This window comes from Phoca vitulina, unplaced genomic scaffold, assembly GCF_004348235.1.
Source record: "Phoca vitulina isolate PV1807 unplaced genomic scaffold, GSC_HSeal_1.0 scaffold10, whole genome shotgun sequence".
Taxonomy (NCBI): domain Eukaryota; kingdom Metazoa; phylum Chordata; class Mammalia; order Carnivora; family Phocidae; genus Phoca; species Phoca vitulina.
The window spans coordinates 26,943,898-26,962,756 of record NW_022589713.1 but is presented as its reverse complement, the minus strand read 5'-3'; the positions used below and the strand labels follow the sequence as shown (position 1 = coordinate 26,962,756).

The 18,859-nt window shown below is 45.9% G+C and overlaps 1 protein-coding gene across 1 annotated transcript in view; it reads right to left on the bottom strand.

The window, feature by feature from the left end:
• Positions 1–1,407: 1,407 nt before the first annotated feature.
• GALNT15 (polypeptide N-acetylgalactosaminyltransferase 15) overlaps positions 1,408–18,859 on the bottom strand; it is a 46,096-nt gene continuing 28,644 nt past the window's right edge. Inside the window, exons 4-10 of the mRNA XM_032408751.1 lie at positions 17,869–18,036; positions 15,412–15,529; positions 13,486–13,680; positions 10,751–10,882; positions 10,249–10,353; positions 5,508–5,651; positions 1,408–3,443 (exon numbers count right to left, since the gene is read on the bottom strand). Coding sequence (XP_032264642.1) covers positions 3,300–3,443; positions 5,508–5,651; positions 10,249–10,353; positions 10,751–10,882; positions 13,486–13,680; positions 15,412–15,529; positions 17,869–18,036 — 1,006 coding nt within the window. The 3' untranslated portion in view covers positions 1,408–3,299. The remainder of the gene's footprint in view (positions 3,444–5,507; positions 5,652–10,248; positions 10,354–10,750; positions 10,883–13,485; positions 13,681–15,411; positions 15,530–17,868; positions 18,037–18,859) is intronic.

Here is an 18,859-nt window from a genome sequence, read left to right as displayed (position 1 = left end):
TACAGCTTCCTCTCTGTAGGTCCTTTATATAGGGCTACCTGCCTGCCAGACCCCAGCTGCCTCCTCAAGACAAGGGCTGTATTCCCATGACCAGCAGTAGCACCTTTAGTAGCCCAACCATCTCATGTCCATGTGAAATGGCATTTCTACTCCTTCGTACTCTGGATTCTTCTAGGAGAGAAGCTAAGGCTGAGAAGAACTAAAAAATCCAGCAATTAATTGATGTGCTCAGTGCTCCAAAAATCCTTTGGAGAAACAGATGGTGTTAACTCCATCAAAATTGTTCAGTTGGATTTGGTGATGGAAGGGCATAGAGGGCCCGAGGGAGGAAAGGGAGAGTGAGGGAAAAGCTGTCACAAGACCATGGATGCTGGAAAAGCAGCTTTGATCAGAAATGAGAAAAAGAGGGAAGCTGAGGACAAGATAAGAAAAGTGAGGAGATCACAACATAACCATAGGCCAAACAGCAAAAACAACAAAAAAGGTAAAGAACTCTCCTGGTCAAAAGAGTAGAACTAGTAGACAGAATGAGAAAGAGGAAAAGAGTTGATGGAAGAGAGGAAAAGGAATTACACTGAACAAGGTGTGTTCTTCTACATCATACAGGATCAAACCATCCAGCCATGTGGATTCAAACAGAGGTAGTCCAAGAACTGGTCCAGTGGGCAGTCTCCTAGTTCCAAGTAACAACAGAAGACTGCTGGAATAGTTTTAATGTTTGCTGCTCAAAGAGTGGTCCACAGACCAGCATCAAGCATCCCCTGGGAGCTCATTACGAATGCAGAATCTCAGGTCCCACCCCAGACCTACCAAACTAGACTCTGCATCTTAACACAATCCCCTTATGATCTGTGAATACGGTGAAATTTGAGGAGCACTGGATTAAACCAAAATATTATGGGATGTCTCATGGACTCTGAGGACAGGGATCTAGCAAGACCTCAAGAACAAACTAGAACCAGCAACCTGAATACTATCAAGATGTTCCATCTTTCTCTTGCCTCTACTTCTGAACAATAAAGTCCAATCATAAAAGTGAAGATCAAACTCTTGGGAATCAAATCTTTCAACTGCCAGGTTTCTCTACTTTTAAAATGATCATTGTGGATAAAATCAAAGCAGAGTCCATAGAGAACAGAATTTGAACACTTGGTTACACTATGAGGAGAAGGTTGAATTTCTTTTAGAACTAAATGGAGACATCTGTTTTGTTTAAATTAAGGATCTGTAAGTACCAGCTAGGGACTGAGTTGACAGCCATTTCTATAATAAAGTAATAAATCATGGGGATGGTTAAAGAAGCAAGGAACCCCACATTCTTTCTTTGTTCAACCAATTAAGCAATAAGCCATCTGGGTCCTTTTGTTAATTACTGTCAAGCACAACTTACACAATTGAATTCAGCCTTTTATTTAATTATATTAATTTATTCCAGCAACTTCAAATACTCACAATGCCAATAATTAAGTTCATTTAAAAAAATAGAAGTCTTGTTTAATTTTAGTTTGCAACTATTAATACCATTTACAAGGTTGCCACCTGAGAATTTTTAGCTCCATCTCAGCCTCAGGATATTAGGGGAATTTGTTTTAAATATAGACATGTCTGAAGGAAGAAGACAGTGGCTAAAATCTCTTCTCTCAATGGGATGATGAATCTATCCAGATCAACACTGTCCAATAGAACTATTTGCAGTGATAGAATGTTCTATATCTGTGTTCTCCAATACAGTAGCCACTAGGCATGGGCAGCTATTAAGCACTAGAAATGTGAACAGTACAACTGAAGAACTGAGTTTCAATTTTTTAAAAAATTTTAATGAATTTACATTCAAATAACCACATGCGACTAATGGCTACCATAGACAGCACAAGTCTGGAGTGTATTCTGAGGAAGGAGAAATGCAGTGGGCCATTGACTTAAGCTGGTGGAAAAAGAATACATAATTATGATAGGTATTGTTTAGAAGCCCTCACTTCCTACCTAGTTTTTCTTATTTGAAACACATTGAATTCTGAGATAGCCCAGAGGAGACCAGTATCTTTGAAGGGAGGTTTCTAAGCTGACCATATGGTGAGTGAACTCCACTTGGAGGAGAAATAGGCATAAATGGTGTCTTCTTAACAGCAGAACCAACGCCACTCAACAGCTCCTTATGGCCGAACTAGGTAGGCCAGCACAGCAAGGAGAGCCATTTAGCTCTTGCTAGCACTGGCTCGGCTCTAGTGGAAGCATGTTCCTCCCCCAGTTGTGAACATTCAACCTGTGGGCACATTTGGGGGTCCCAGGCTCAGAAACGGCCACGTCAGTCCTAATGGACATTAATACCCAACTCTGGTTCCTTTCATATGAATTTTGGCTCAAATGCAGACATTTCCCTTCTGGGAGGCTTACCTCTTTGTGGAGGTTGCTCTTTCTGATCCAGTCAATGCAAACCTTATAACAAGGCATCAGCAGAGTTTCTCAACTGTATACACTTTGTTATTGGGAACGCTCAGTCTGAGCTGACCCTTCCAATAGCAACAACTAAAGAGAAATACATTGCATGAGATTCTGGTTGGGGTTATCCAAGGTAGAGAAGGGCTAGTGCAGGGTGAATGGAGGTAGAAAGTATGGAGGAAATTCTCATTTACATGAAAACATCCTATTCCAGGTCTGCTGGCTCTTGCCAGCTGCCAGGTTGAGCTGGAAAATTGGGTCAAAGCTCTTCATCTCTCTTCAACCCAACTCTTTGCTCAGTGACTTCTCTTCCTTCTTCCGAGCTATGGCTCAGCCAATGAACATGGAATTTGTCCTAATGAACTTAATCCAAAGTTTTGGAGAATTCAGGCCTTCACAACCTCTTCACACTTTAATTTTCATGGTTGGCTACACAGATGATCCACGGTAGGGCCATTTGCAAAAAATTTATCAGTTGGATTTATGTATACTTGGAGGTGTTGCCCGAGACTGTCCATACCTCTTTCCTTTATCAGCGATAAAAGCAATTATCAAGTGCTCAATGGAAAAAAATAAAACAAAACAATCTTCTGTACTACGTAATGACCATCTATCAGAGATGAAGACAATGAGACAATGAATCCCTTTTTTTTTTCTTTTTCTAAAACATCCAGAAGTCAATGCAAAAAGGTGCAAGAAGGAAAGACTTTCTATATTCATTCATGGAGCTTTCTTCTCTACTATCACCAGGAATACAAACACAAAAGGATCTGCTTCATGAAATATACATGCTCTTTTAGTTCTCTTGGGGCTGAACTGTGATGACTAAACTTCTCTTTTCCCTCTGACACCGGCATTCATCATTTATCCACACTGCTGACGTTGTCAAATCGCCACAGCTGGCTGGCTTTTCCATCACACTGGCGCAAGTACAAATCTTTACTGTTTTCCTGCACCACAGCTTCCATGCATTTCCCAGAAAGAATGTGGACAATCATTCCATTCTGAAAAGAGAAAAAAAAGGAGAAGAAAAAAAAAAAGAAAAAGAAATGAAAACCAGTCAGTTCCCTGCAATCAGTAAGCAAAGAAGGATATTTCTAAGCTTTGTGCTAATCATTATGAGAATTATAGAGGTGGTGTGAACTGGCCTGGTAAGGAATTGTAGTATGTTGGTTAATATAAAATATAACTTAGGTAGCTCTAAATATAAATATTGTTTGGAAACTTGAGGTCATTAATTAAATTATCTTTATTGAGATTGTATAATTGTGCTATTTCTTAGAGAGTTCTGGTTAGTAGCATGCCAGTGTATAGAGCATGTTCAGTCTTTATACCATACTGGTGACATTCACTGTTATCACTGTACTTGTACATTTTTGCTTTCAAAAAGATTTAGTTTGATCTCTGCTCCCTGTGAATCCTGCAATTTAGTACTTCTGCCACCAGGTTGCTGTAGAGAACAAAAGCTCAAGGATACACAGAGGGCCCAAGTCAGTCATGTTTGGAGGATGATAGCTGCTTCCTGCTCAAAATCCCCCAGATTTAATATTGAATCTAGCCATCCCTTTTTCAACAAAAAATTGATTTATTTTTGAAAAGCTACACATTTTCACCAACAAGGCTGATAATGTCTATTTGTTTATTTTTTGAGATAAGATTCACATACCATAATATTCGCTCTTTAAAAGTATACAACTTGATGGCTTTTAATACATTCACAGGGTGTATGCAACCCTCACTGTAAAAAGAAACCCACTATCCATTAACAATCACTTCCTGTCCCTCCCTCCTTCTAGCTCCTGGAAATCACTAATTTGCTTTCTGATTAATGGATTTGTCTATTCCGGACATTTCCTATAAATGAAATAATATAAGATATGGCTTTCTGGGATTGGCTTCTTTCACTTTGTGTGATATCTTCAAGGGTCATCCATGTTGTAGCATAAATAGTACCTAATTTCTTTTTTTTTTCTTTTCATTGTGGTAAAAACAGATAACATAAAAGTTACCGTCTTAACCATTTTTAAGATAAAGTTTAGTAGTGTTAAGTATATTCACATTGTTGTGAAACAGATATTCAGAACTTTTTCATCTTTCAAAACTGAAACTCTACTTATTAAACAACTCTCCCCTCCAGCCCAGCCCCTGGTAACCACTATTTTACTTTCTGTTTCTATGAATTAGACTACTTTAGATACCTTATATAGATGGAATCGTACAGTATTTGTCCTTTTGTGACACATTTATTTCACTTAGTGTGATGTCCTCCAGGTTCATCCATGCTGTAACACGTGACAGAATTTCCTTTCCTTTTAAGGCTGAATAGTATTCCATTATATATATATATATATATATATATATATATATATATATATATACCACATTTTGTTTATCCATTCATCCATCATTGAATGCTTGGTTTGCTTCTACCTCTTGGCTATTGTAAATAGTGCTACTATGAACAGTACTTCATTGCTTTTTATGGCTGAACGATAATACTTTAAATTTTAAAGTCTTAGTTTTTAATGCTTGAATTATACTGGGTGAATCTTACTCACTAATCTTTCCCTTATTATTTTAAAATGTATCTTATCCACAGGACTTGGTTAGAATGATCCTTTATGATCATTCATAAAGGACCTTAACTTGGTTTCCAAGATGTCTTTGAGCATGTGTGAGCCCGGAGTCTTAGGTTCACTTGTCGCCAAGTAGGGAAGGAAGAGCCTTTCTATTGCTCCTAAAACCACATCACTGAGGTAGTTGGCTACTTCTGTAACATGCTCCATGGTCTTACTGGTGACCTGAGCTAATAAACTTCAAAAAGGGACTGTCTCCTCTCTCTGCCATGATCACCATCAGAGCTTTACAGAGATGTGGCAAATCAGTACACTTCAAGATGCTGGCGGTCCAACTTTGCTGCAAGGTTGGCTTTACTTCCTCCTGAGGCCTTGATGCCAAGTCACCAAGTTCAACAGCAGGGGCACTGGCCTGTATGGTAATACTTGAGCTCTTGGAAGACCCTGGGACACCGTCCCAGCTGCTGAATGCTTCCTGCACAGATTACTTACCTCTTGGAAGTCCCAGTGTTGTTGATGGATGGCAGGGCCTTCTTCCGTGCACTTCTGAAGAATCACCTGCTCTTGCCTGACATCAAAGCACAGGTGCTGTGGGCTGCCAAAGTGGATCTCCTTCCTGCTGGTATGCTTCAGGTGCTGGGACAGGGGGAATTGTTGTTAGCATAGCTAGAAGGAGATCTTCTCTGAAGCTGGAGATGAAGGAAGGAGAGCTCACAATAGGGTTGAGGTCTAGAGCCAATCTTTAGATTCTATGAGGGTCAGCAATACCATATCTCATAGTCAAATCTACACATACAATGCTAGACTAGACCTAGCCTCTGAAATCTCCACATGCCACCTGCTGTTGCGTTCATATTTATATGTTCTGGCATGTGTCTCCATTATTCTATTTACTGCATCATAGGTGAGGCCATAAAGAATGCTGTGTGTTGTGAGTGCACTGGAAGAGGAGCAGATGAGGAACACTCTTGAGGCCCAAGGTGATCTCTTTCTGGAGAGATCTGACCTGGCCTGTAACTAATTCTCCTGCAGTCTGTTGCATCTGCTGACTCTCGCTCATGGTCATTTTTTCCTCCCATGTTTTGTAGTATTGGATGTGCGTGTCTTTGCAGAGGGGCTTTAACTTTAGGAAGACTGTGTGCCCCGGCTGGAGAGCACTTTCTGACAAAACCATTTTCTGTTCCTGCCAGGTGCAGCCTGAACGAATTTTTATATTAATTTTGTGGTTGGGAGACAAAGTTGGCTTCATGGACATGTGATCTGTGCATTCACATGGGGCCTCATGCCTAGAAGGGTTTAATGTTTTTGGTTTCATATACTTGGTTTAATGCTCTATTGTTACTATCTTGAAATTCTTAATAAATGAATGATGGACCCCACATTTTCATTTTGCACTGGGCCCCACAAATTAGGTAGCCAGTCTTGCTTGAGGATTCCCACACCACACATAAATTTGAAACCTAAACCCATATTAGATGCAGGCTTATGGTTAAAAAAATTTTTTTGAAGTAACTTTCTCCTATACAAAAACCCTGTGGAGGTAGACAAGTTTCCTTGTCATCTTCTTGTGCTGTGGGTGGATTTTTCTAGTCAAACTTTTGGCAGATAGGTTACTCTTTGAAGGTCAAAGTTGGCTTTATATGATGTCTCATTTCCAACTTCTCACCTGTCACAGGCTGTAGGCTCTCATTAACTACTCCTGCATGTAGCTAATGCCTCTGGATTCCCCAGGTTCCCTCACTTCCGGCAGGATAGCTTGGCCAACGCCCTATGGCTCTATTTTAAGTTGCCTCTTGATTTTTGGCCCCTGGAGATTTCCCTTTGTTACAAACTCAGTTATGTGTTTCTTCTTAATTTTTATATGTCATATCTAGGTGCTTTTAGGAGAAGGACTTTCAGCTTATCTAGTTCATGATTTTGCTACACATACAAGTCCTTGCTAGTCCCCTCCTCCCCACCAAGAATCAGAAAACCCACAAAAGCTAACATTCTGTTGGCATGAAGGAAACTGCATGATTCCCAGCTGCAGAAGAGGAAACCAAGACTCGGAGGGGTTAAGAAGGCTTCTGACGTCATATAGCTAGAAAGTGGTGAGCTGTTTCTACCACATTACATGGCTTCCTCACTTAGCACTTTATATCTATGTCCTCCTCCCCTGTGCCAGGTGTGAATGCCTTTTGGTGTGTTCTGTAACACTGGTAAAGGGCAAAACTGAAAGAGGCCACATGGATCCTGAGCACCTGTTTCCCCAAGTGCCCTCCAGGTGTAGGCCTTCCTCTGAGATCCCAGAGCCTGCACGGCCAAGCCTGGCCTCACAGGTCCTCCCTGCCAGGCTGGACTCCAGACCCTCCAAGACATGTTCTGGAGTTTGCTCCCAGGCTCTTGGGGCCTTACTTGACTCATTTGATCAATATCTCTAGCAACTTGTACTTTGTTGTTTATTTTTAATAGAGGCCTTAACGCAAAGGCCCCTGTCACAGTCTGAAAGAGATTTGGGGGCAGTCTAGGCTTTCTAGGTTCATCCAAGTTGTGAAAAGAGTGGACCCACCAACCCTCAGCCAGCATCACTGAGGCTTCCCACCGCCTTGGGAACTTATTGCACGATGGAAATTTTGAAGAAAATCTATACCCTAAGATACAAAGAGACCTTCCTGATAATCAAGGGGCCTACATGGGTACTGGAATGACCCTGCAGCATCTAGGCCTTTCCCTGACTCAGTTACCTTCTTCTGTCCTCAGACAAGAGAGGGCATGAAGTTTAGCAACCCCTGGGGTGCTGCAGGAGGAGACATGGTTCTACTCTTTGACTCTTTCCTTTAGCTTCTGGGAATTATGAACCAGGGGTTTTAGAGCTTCATGGACCATAGGGGGCCTCAAGGGATCCATGAGCCCTAGAAATTGTTAAAATTTTGTCCAGATGTGCTTATATGTGTTTTTTTCTGGGAAATTGTCCTTAGAATTCATCACCTTCTTAAAGGAACCATGTGACTTGTAATAAAGAGTCTGACTCCATGTCTGATGTCTGACCTCTGAGCTTTCAAGCTCCACCTGCTTCACCTTATCCCCTTGCTGCACTTCGGGGCAAGCTCATAAGAAAGCCAAGTGCTTTCTTCTTTGGTGCTGGCAGGAAGTTCAAACCAGGTAAGAGCAGCCGGAGTTTGGGAATACTCACCTGGCCCATCCCCCGACCACATAAGCCCCAAAGCTAGTTGCTGGCCTGCCTGGAAGCCTGCCCTGCTCCCTCCCAGAAAGTCTCATTCTGTGAATCATGCTTTCCATTCTCTCTTGTTACAAGTGTGGAATCATCAGTCTCCAGATCTGAACCAGATTTGGGGTCAAGGGTTGATCCTGCCCCACGGGGCAACCACAGATATAACCTAAAAAGGTTAAGAACCACAAGCAAGGAATGGACGAGCCACTGGACTGACCCATCTTTACTAGACCTAGATTTTAACCAGGCGCCACCTGGATTTCTCAGTGTTGATTTCAGATTGTCTGCCCTGTGGTGAGCCATCTATATTCAAGAATAGGAACTCCGGCTCCGGGAGGGGCCTGTCCCTGTGGGCAGGGTGACTGCTGGGCATGTTCAGCATCTCTCTTTGGCTGCCCTAGGACCATAAGCTTTTCCTGTCGCCACGGCAGCCCCATCCTTGTCGGGTCCTGCCAGGTCCAACTGTGCTGCAGAGTGGGGCCTCGGGGGAAAGCCGTGCAGTTTGTCTTCCTTGCTGCCTCTTGGTCCCTCCCCAAGCAAGTCATCAGAGCACTGTATTCGGGGGAGAGGCCCCACCAGCCCTGGCATCCCAGGAGAGCTTCTGTGCTATGCCCCTCTCCTCCCGAGGGGCATTTGTACTCTCTGCTTTCCTTCTGACCATGGAGGAAAAGGCTTCCTCCCTGCGGGAGGCATTTCACAGACCAAATTGCTCTGTGCACGGGAAATGTTCTGAATGAGGGCAATGTTCTGAATGAGGCCGAGGCTCTGAAGCTGGGAGCCAGTGACTCCATCTGTGTGTAAGCTCTCCTCTGGCAAGTGGAGCATGGTCACCTGAGGCCGGGAGGCCCGTCTGCTCCAAACCCAGCCCTCCTTCTCTGCTTCACACCGACACACAAACACAAGCGTGCACACACACACGCATGCAGAGACACCCACCCAGACAGACACAGACAGACAGACACACACACACACCAGACTCCCGTGGTGCCCTAAAGATCCCCCCCTTTGTGTACTCTGGCTCCCACAGAGCCACATGAAGTTCCTGAAAGCCACAACACATCTGCTTGGGAGGCCTCAGAATCAGGGGACTGAGACAAGACTGTAGCCACAGTCGTGGGTTTGAGGCACCACTTTCTGGGCTCCCCCGGCCTCCTCAGTGCTTCCATGTCTACACTGCCCACTTGGGTGACCCACTTTCCCTGTCTCTGGTCCTAATTGGCTGAGGATCTCTGGCTGGTCCAGATGTTTCAGGCAGTGCCCTGGTGGAAATGTGCATGCACACCGTGGTTCTCTTTGACCTCTGATTATAGATGTTTAATTTAAATGAGATTTTCCATAAACCCTGGGTTTCAAATGTCTTTTAAAATTTGGGGGTGGGACACCTGGGTGGCTCAGTCGGTTAAGTGTCTGCCTTCGGCTCAGGTCATGATCCTGGGATCCTGGGATCCAGCCCCGCATCGGGCTCCTTGCTCAGCGGGGAGCCTGCTTCTCCCTCTCCCACTCCCCCTGCTTGTGTTCCCTCTCTCGCTGTGTCTCTCTCTGTCAAATAAATAAGTAAATAAATCTTTAAAAAAATTGGGGGGGTGGTGTCATAATATTGGGCCCACTTTCATACAGAAGAGAAGACATTTGTTGAGGCTGGGGGACAGGTGCCGCTGTGCTTTCAGATGGGCACATGCTCCTCAGGCCCAGCAGCCTCCACCCAGCTCACTGTGCTCACCTCCTTTCCCTGCCTGATCCTGGGCATATCTGAGCTTGCAACCCCTGGGCTAGTGACTCTCTGAGCCTCAGTTTCCTCATCCGTTCGATAAAAGCATCTATTTCCCTCAGGCTCGGATGCTTGTATTCTCTGATGATGGCCTGTGTTTGTGCGTGTGCCTGGAGGCGGGGTGGGCAGAGCCGGCCGGGTCGGCGGAGTGGGGGACATGGGACCCCTGAAAGGTGGTGCCCCAAAGGGAAGTGAGGAGCATCCCAGGAAAGACAACTCGCAGGTCTGTGACGCTGAGAACTCCGACTACCCACCTGTTGCGGCCGGCTGTCGCTGCAAAGAGCTAGCATCATGGCGCAGCCCAGGATGTCCCCTTCCGCCTGGCAGTCTACACAGAAGCCAAGTCCGCTGTTGTGGAGCTGAAAGTGGACACCCGTACAAAAGTGAACCCCGCCGTCCACTGTAAAGATGCCCTGTGTCAGGCGCCATTCCTCTCCCCTCTCTCTGCTGTGTAGCTCAAGGGGTCAGGTTCAGACCACAGAAATGAGCAAGGTCAAGCTGAAGCCTCTAATCCCAAGGGACAGGAGGCAGGCCACACCTGTCAAGATGACAGGCCCTGAAACAAGTTTCGCGGCAACCCAGTCACCTCCCTCAGGGTAGGTATGAAAGCCTCTGAGGCCCCGTGGAGCTTGGGACTGTGTGGCCAGGGTCATGGTCAAACTCCTGAACACCCAGTTTCTGTCTTGGGAAGCTGCCTGCCCCCCCCCCCCCCCCCCCCCCCCCCCCCCCCCGCATCTTCCCTGGGGTCTGTCTTGCCTTTCCAGAGAACCTGGGCCTGCACTCAGATGGGTACAGCTCAGGGTAGATGTTGGCCAGAAACCAGTGGAACGTCCGACAACCCAGCCTCCTTTGCAGCTGCAGGCGTTCTGTGCAGTCTGGCTTCTCGGCCTGAGGGAAAGACACGGGCAGTGAGAGGGAAAGCCTGCTGTTTACCACCATTCCTGTGTGGACAGAGGTGGCTGAAGGACCCGGACAGAGAGAGGGGACCAAGGCCACCATTCCCCAGGGCTGCAGACAGCGGGGAAGGTCATGTGTTGGGAGAAGAGGTTTAAAAGGGACAGAATAGGATGGATACTCTCTACAGAGAGTTGTGGAGTGAGCAACGTGGGTGTGAGGTCACTCCCTCCCCACAATCCCTCACATCTTCAGTCGACAGAGACCATTATACCTGTGCTCTAAGGACTTTTCTGTGGAAGCTGGCAAAACGGTGGGGCTTTGAAGCTAGGCTGCTGTGACGCAGCACTATAATGAGCCTTATGGAGGCAGGAACTGACCCAAAGGCCACTCAGATGAAATAAGCTGGGAAAGTGTGGGGTGGGGTGGAGACAAGGCAAGTTTGCTTTTCTTCCCCTCCAAGTGCCCAATCTCCTCCATTAACGAATCATTCCTTTGGATGACGCTATCCCCTTACCTTGAGATTTTCCTTTATAATACAGTTGTCCTGGGATGGACATCAGGTAAGTCCTTAACACTTTAGTATAAATTTATGTATTTGGCTATATTGATAAGATATAAGGAAACCTACCCAAACATTTGGTACTAAGTCCTGGATATTTTTAGGGAAGACAAGTGTGCTAAGGAGTGGTTGGAAAGATCAAAAACAAAAACAAAAGTGTGGGGCTCCTGGGTTGGTTAAGCATCTAACTCTTGGTCTCAGCTCAGGTCTTGATCTCACCCCACATTGAGTACTTAATAAAAGAGAGAGAGAAAGAGAATATTTCCTGGGGTGAGGAGAGGAAAGGAGAGAGGGCTGGAACAAGAAGTCCATTTCAGAGTTCCAGCCTGATGGCCTCTAGGCTGGCAACCAGACACTGGGCTAACAGGCTATATGAAGTGAGTTTGGTTTGATTCAGCTTCTTCTTTTTTTTACTCCTCAGATGGAAATGTTGGGGGGAGTAAGGTCTGAATCCTCCATACTGAAATGCTCTCGGCATGCTTCTCAAACTGTGATCCCAAGCACCTGGCTCAGAAATGCCCAAGGAACTTGTTAAAAAGGCAGGTTCCTAGACCCCACACCAGAGACTATGGTTCAATAGGTTGGGGCAGCACCCTTGGAATCTGCATTTTAACCATCTTTCCTGGTGAGTTTTATTCACAGGAAGCTTGAGAACAACTTCTCTGGGGCAGGAATGTCTTGTTTATTCAGCATATGTACCTACCATTAAACCAAAGAGATCTATTACTCTTTCCTCTAAGGAAATTAATATAAGTTTTTTATAGTTTCTCAGCATTCTGAATGTTCACTTGAGACCTCGCCAGCCATTCTATTGGGTTGGACTTTGCTCCCAGAGCAGGAATATTCCTTCATGCATATTCTATCACCTTCACCTTTCTTGGTAATGAAACAAACTGGCGAATCTACCCAGCCCTTGTCTGACCTCAAATGAGAAGGCATGCTGACAATGAACTTGCTCTTCTGTATAACCTTGCTTGAGAGGAAAAAACAAGAGAATGTCAACTCTTCCAACAGTGAAACCCCGGCCTTGTCTTTTGGGTGCCCAGAATTTCTGTATCTCAAAATCTACGTGAGGGTTTTGGGGGTGGGGTGGGAGATGGGTTGGAAGGATAGAAATTGTAGAACGAAATTAATTTTTAATTATTTAAATTTAAAGTAAATGCATAAAGTAAATGCCTCCACCTTCAGGGAGGCAGTGATATTATTAAAATCTTGACACTGATGTCAGCAATAGGACATTTCCAAAACATGAATTAATAGGAATGTTCAAAAGAAAAAAAAAAAGGTCTTCTCATTTACCAGTAGGAGGTGCCACTGTCCTTGTGAAAGTCATCAGATAACAGATGGGGAGATTTGTGGATCAGAGAATAGAGCAGACCCAGCAGAGTAGGCTGGTGAGGGGCTTGTGGGAGTTGTCCCAAGACCTTTGTGGGTCACGGAAACCTTACCTTTGGAGCGCCTGCTCCCAGCATAGCAAACATTAATGGGAACCCACATCTCATGTCGAATAATATTATGTGTTACCCCATAAGAATTGAGCTGAATGGCCGTTGAAAATGCACTGCTTGTGGACATTTAATTAAATGTTTAAATTTTTCATTTTTCTGTGGCTTGTTTTGGATCTTTTATGTTTATTTTCATACTTTATTTGTTTCATGTCTTGGGTAATTTCGTAGCCTTGAGCACTTTGCCCAGGATGAAACGGCCCTCTGAGACCTGTTACTGCTTGTTCCCTGCACAATCTGTCCTCTGCCCCAATGTGTTCTGTGCTACATCCCATAGATATCATCCCACTGACATCAGGAGGCTCCAGGCCAAGACCAGCTGGGATGACCTGATGCTTGGGAGAGATGCTTGGGAGAGACGGGCAATCCTGCCTAGTAGAGGAGGCACTTGAGAGGGGCAACTTAAGGGAAGCACAAGCCGAAAGCTTGTATTTTCCCCTCCAGGCTAGAGGGAGAGGTACTCCCTGGCTCACCCTCCCGCTGGTGGCCCAGTGGCGGGTCAAGAAGCCCCTGCCTGGATCTCTCCTTACCTTGCTCAAGGAGAAGGCCTCTGGGCTGTGCCTGTAGAAGGTTTCTTTGAATGAGCCCAGCCAAGTCTCAGCAATGCGAACCTTGTTCCTCAGAGCGGCCTCCTGATCAAGTGGGGAGTGGGTTTCCTGATTCCGGTAAATGTGCCCCACCCGAGAGCAGGGGAGGATTTCAACGGAGCCACCACAGAGCCAGACCTGCCAGAAAACGAGAAAAATAAACATCTGAACACCACTCCAAGTTCATGGGAAGTCAGGAATCCAGGGGCTGGAAAAATGCACAAGAAATCAGGAGCACAAAATTGGAAAGAGAATTCTAGTCCTCGGGTGCCGCAGAGTTTCCAGATCTGGGAGTTCTGGGCAGGGGAGTGACAGGATGGGAAGAATGGGCCCAGTTGTCCCGGGACAGAACCAGTGGAGTGAGGGGGCCACATCCACATGACCACCTGAACGTGCCCTTCCCCTGAAGCACACCGAGAGGGGCAACTTTTAGCACTTTTAGAGATGTGGCCATGTGTTCCCCTGTTCCCCAAAGCTGCCTCCTCAGGGGAAAGGGGGTCCCTAGTGGTCAGAGAATTTCTAAAAGCTCGCGACGTCCCCTGCAAGGGGAAAGCAAGCTCTCTCTAAACATAGTCAGTCTCTCCTTCTTCAGGAGGATTCTCAGTGTTCTCCGCTAACGCTCCTGCCTACTCCCAAATGCCTGGAATTCATTTGCTAGGAAGCCTTTCATTTCATCCTTGGGGATAAAGAGGAAAAACAAAAACGTTCCTAGCATGGGCAGCATATGAACTGAAACACAACAAAGATGGAGTTTCCAAACTGTATGCCAAGGTACCCCCTGGGGTGCCCCAGCAACCTCAAAGGGCCATGCAGGGTATTTTAAATGTTTGAGAGAAACATAGTGACATCTGTTGGATGTTCTGCAAACTACAAGCTTGAGGTAATTCATTGTTTCAACATTAGATGGCTGCACTTCTGATAATGGACAGCTCTATTGGGTTGGGCTTTCAGTGATTGCTGGGATGAAAAAGCAAGTATCGTGTTAAAATCGACATGGAATGGGAAACGAGGTCTGATCTGATTCCAAGGTTCGAGAAGTTGGGTGGTGCCCAACAGGCGCTAAAGTTTTAGGACAAATACTTATTTTTTGGAGCTAGGGTAGTTCCTTCTTATCCACGGGGGATATGTTCAGGACCCCCAGTAGATGCCTGAAATCACGGATAGTTCTGGGCCCTATATATACTATGTTTTTTCCTTATACATACATACGTACCCGTGATAAAGTTTAATTTATAAATTAGGCACAGTAGGAGATGAACAACAACTAATAATAAAATAAAACAATATAATGATATACTGTAATAAAAGTTATATGATTATGGTGTCTCTCTCTGAAAATATCTTCTTATAACGTACCTGCCCTTCTTGTGATGAGATGGAGTGAGAGAAATGTCGCAGACACTGTGACCTAGAGTTCAGCTACTAGACGATACCTCAGAAGGAGGATCGTCTGCTTCTGGACTGCGGCTGACCATGGGCAACTGAAACCGCAGATAAAGGGAGACCACTGTACTCAATGCACAGAACTGTCTGGCATTGGTTTTGGCCTATGGGTGCTGTGAATAATGACAGAGATGCTGAGGGTGCCGTGCACAGAGAATGTACGGGAACCCCTACGTACAGTATGCGCGGCTGATACTGTGCCCTTTCCTATGGGGAGGTTTGATAGCTGCCTTCGTGAGGGAGGCTGGGGGCACAGTCAAGGTAGGGCACGAGACAGATGGGAAGGGGACACACCACATTTCATGACTTTATTCTTTGCCTGCAGCCTTAGACCTGACCAGGGGCATTTAAGGGCTGCCTCCAAGCTGGGACCTTACCCACTACTCCACAGAACCCACCTGGCTCCTCCCTTGGTCCAGGACATACCTTGAGAGACAGCTCGAGGTTTTCGCCACCCTGCAGGGACATGAGAGGGTCATACGCTCCAGTGTTTTGGAAGTAATGTCTGTCGATGGCCACAACCCCGCTGGGCACCACCGGGCTCCTGGGCAGAGAGAAGATGGAACAGACGGCAGTTCAGAACCCCGAGCATATCAGGAAGGCTTACCATGCGGGAGCTCCAGGGGCCGAGAGAGTGGGCTACGGGCCCAGATAGACCTCAATGCTTTTAATTGCAAGACCAGAGCCAAGCAACCATGTCAAAAATCCCAGTATTTTATGAGAAGAGAGTTATGGTTGCCTGGGCCCTTTTACCTCCTAAAGGGAGGGCCATGGGGCTGCACCTGAGGCTCCCCTACCCTCTGGCTTGAGTACCTCTAGAGAGACCTTTGGGAAGAAGGCCTTGTTAACATAATGCACCCTAAGGCAGGTAGCACCAGGCTAGGGAAACCAGGGAAACAGTCCGGCTTTTTCTTCCCACATCCCAAAGTGGGACTTGGGCAGATACCGAGGGCAGGTGCAGGCCGCTGGGGGCCGTGTGTGCCAACCTCTGGCCAGAGGCCATGACCAGTGAAAGTGCATGGTGGTGAACAACGATGCAGGACAGCTTGAGCCCAACGTGGGGCACTCCCTCCCCACCGATGCTGACCACCCCCCCAAAGAAGCCTGGAGCTCAAAATCAACTTCAGGGAGACAGGGTGAGGGGACATGCCTGGATGATAGATTTAAATATGCAATCACTAAGCTGTCATGGGATTTGACTAATTTGCACGGACGTTTTCTGCTGTTAGGTGGAAAGAGGGGTTAAGATAGAAATGACCTAAGTCCAGTTATTAGAAAATAAAAACAATTTTTTCTTTGCACTTCTAAGCTTGTGGCTTATCAGACTTCTGTTAGAGTCACACTCCCCTGGGCAGACCCTTGGGAAGGCCTGTTTGTGCCTAATGCCTCCCTACCGTGTCCCTGTACGAGGTGCTCAAACACCAGCTGTATGATTGGTGAGCATTGGGCAGGGTATGATGGAGATGGACCATGGCGAATGGAGGTCAACTGCCCAGAGGGGAACACCACACGATCCCTTGTCCCACAGGCTCTCCTTACAATGTGACATTGACATTGCTTCCCCTGAGGGGTGGGGTCTGTGTCTCCTTCCCATGAACCTAGGTGGGTCTGTGATTTTTTTGGAAGTGACCCTGGGTGAATTCTGAGGCTTGGTGAGAGAAGGGGATACGTCATCTAAAACATTATACTGAGTGAAAGAAGCCAGACATGAAAGGTCACACATCGTATGATTCCATTTATATGAAACATCCAGAATAGATCAATCCATAGAGATAGACAGTGGTTGCCAGGGGCTGGGGGGAGGAGAGGGTGGGAAACAACACTTAACAGGTATGGGATTCTACTTTGGAGTGATGGAAATGTTTTGGCACTAGATCGAGGTGGTGCTTGCACAACTTGCGCTACTTGTTATGAGATTGTTCATTTTTAAATGGCTCATTTGTGGTATGTGAAATTCGCCTCAACAAATTATTTTTTTTAAAGGGGGAGGGGGATAGAGCTTGTTTCACCTGGCCATCTTAGGATACTTAGTGTCAGAACCCAGTGTCATGGTGTAGCAAGCCCCAGGTGCAGTGACCTGATGGAGGGAGTGGCTGAAGTTCCCGTGGAGGTCCCAGCTGATGACAGGCATCAACCTTCAGACATTCGATGGGCCTCAGGGCAGCCCCCCCAACCCCTGCTGCCATCTTGAGCTATATCTCCTGCCATCCTGAATACCATGGAGCAGAGACCACCAACCCTGGTGCTCTCTTTCATAATTCCTGAACAACAGAATCTGTGAGCTTAATAAAACTGTTGTTGTTCCACACCACTAAGTTTGGGTGGTTTGTTATGCAAAAGAAGATATCTAGAACATCTTCTTAAATAGAATAAGCTTCCAAAACCCAAACATGCCCCAACACCAAAGCAAGCAAGCAACTCATAGAATTTGATATATTTTGAGAGTTAGGGTGTCTTAGCATTCACCTGAAGGAATCCTTCCTTTTTAGCAAGAAAGCACCTGAGGTCAGGGAAATTCCAGTGTTACCTGGAGAGGTAGAATTAGGTCAAGATCCCAGCTTGGGTTCTCTCACTGCCCCACCCACAGGGGTGTTCACTGAAGAAGCTACTTGAAAGAGCTTAAGCTGGACTCCATTCACTTAAGAATATAACAATAATAACACTGAGGTTTGAGTGCCTGGCACTCTCTCTGCTTTTCATGTAGTGACTCTTTCAATCTTCCCAACAGCCCTGTTACCCTCAATTCACTGATGAGGAAACTTGAGGCACAGATTAAGTAACTTGCTAGAAAACAGGTGGGGCCAGGATTTGATCCCAAGCAGTTTGGCTGCCAAGTCCTTCCTGAGGAAGCAAAGAAGGAGCAGGCTGTGTGAGGAGCCTCACCTAATGGGGCTGATGGGGGACTGGAGGATCTTCCTTTCTCGCTCCGGCAAAGGCTCCCAGTGGAAATCCAGCTTCCAGTCCAACACCCCACGCTGCAGGTACTTGGAGGGGTAATACTGGAAATTCTTCCAGTCAATCACATCTATGACTGGAGACACCACTCGGCTCCTGGAAAAAATTGTGGAATCAAATAAGGGATAAAAACCATTCACTTGCTGGGGGATAGAAGCGTAATCTACACTTGCGCTTCCTAATATGGCAGCCAGGAGGCACATGCGGCTCGCAGGCACCTAAAATATGGTCTGTCTAAATTGAGATGGGGAAAGTACCGCAATGGCTTCTCTCTCCAGCCTTCCAAACGGTGCCCTTGATGGGTAACCAGAGTGAGTGCATCCTATATCTAAAATGTTTGTGGGGGCACCTCGGTGGCTTAGTGGTTAAGCGTCTGTCTTCGGCTCAGGCATGATCCCAGGGTCCTGGGATCCAGCCCCGCATCGGGCTCCCTGCTCCACGGGAAGCCTGCTTCTCCTTCTCTCACTCCCCCTGCTTGTGTTCCCTCTCTCGCTGTGTCTCTCTCTGTCAAATAAATAAATAAAATCTTTAAAAAAATTAATTGCATGTTTCTTTTTGTTTTATAATATGACTATTAGAAATGTTTAAATTTAAATGTTAAATACATGGCTTGTTATATTTCTATGAGATAGCACTGTTCTAGAAAATACGTTTTTCCATAAGGAATTGGGGGCCCATTTAAGTAAAGAGCATGCCTGCCTCTTTCTTTTTTGAAAAACCTCTGTTGACAGCACCAAAAGACAGGAGAGTGGGGTTCTAGTCTCAGCTCAGCTGCACGTCTCTGGGCCTCAGTTTCCTCAGTTGTAAAATGGGAGTTTGAACCACTTCCCACAAACACCTTTCTCAGCTGTAATGTTCTAGAACAGTGGCTCTTGACTTCTTTTGGGGCCTTTGATCTCTGAGAATCAGGGGAAAACTA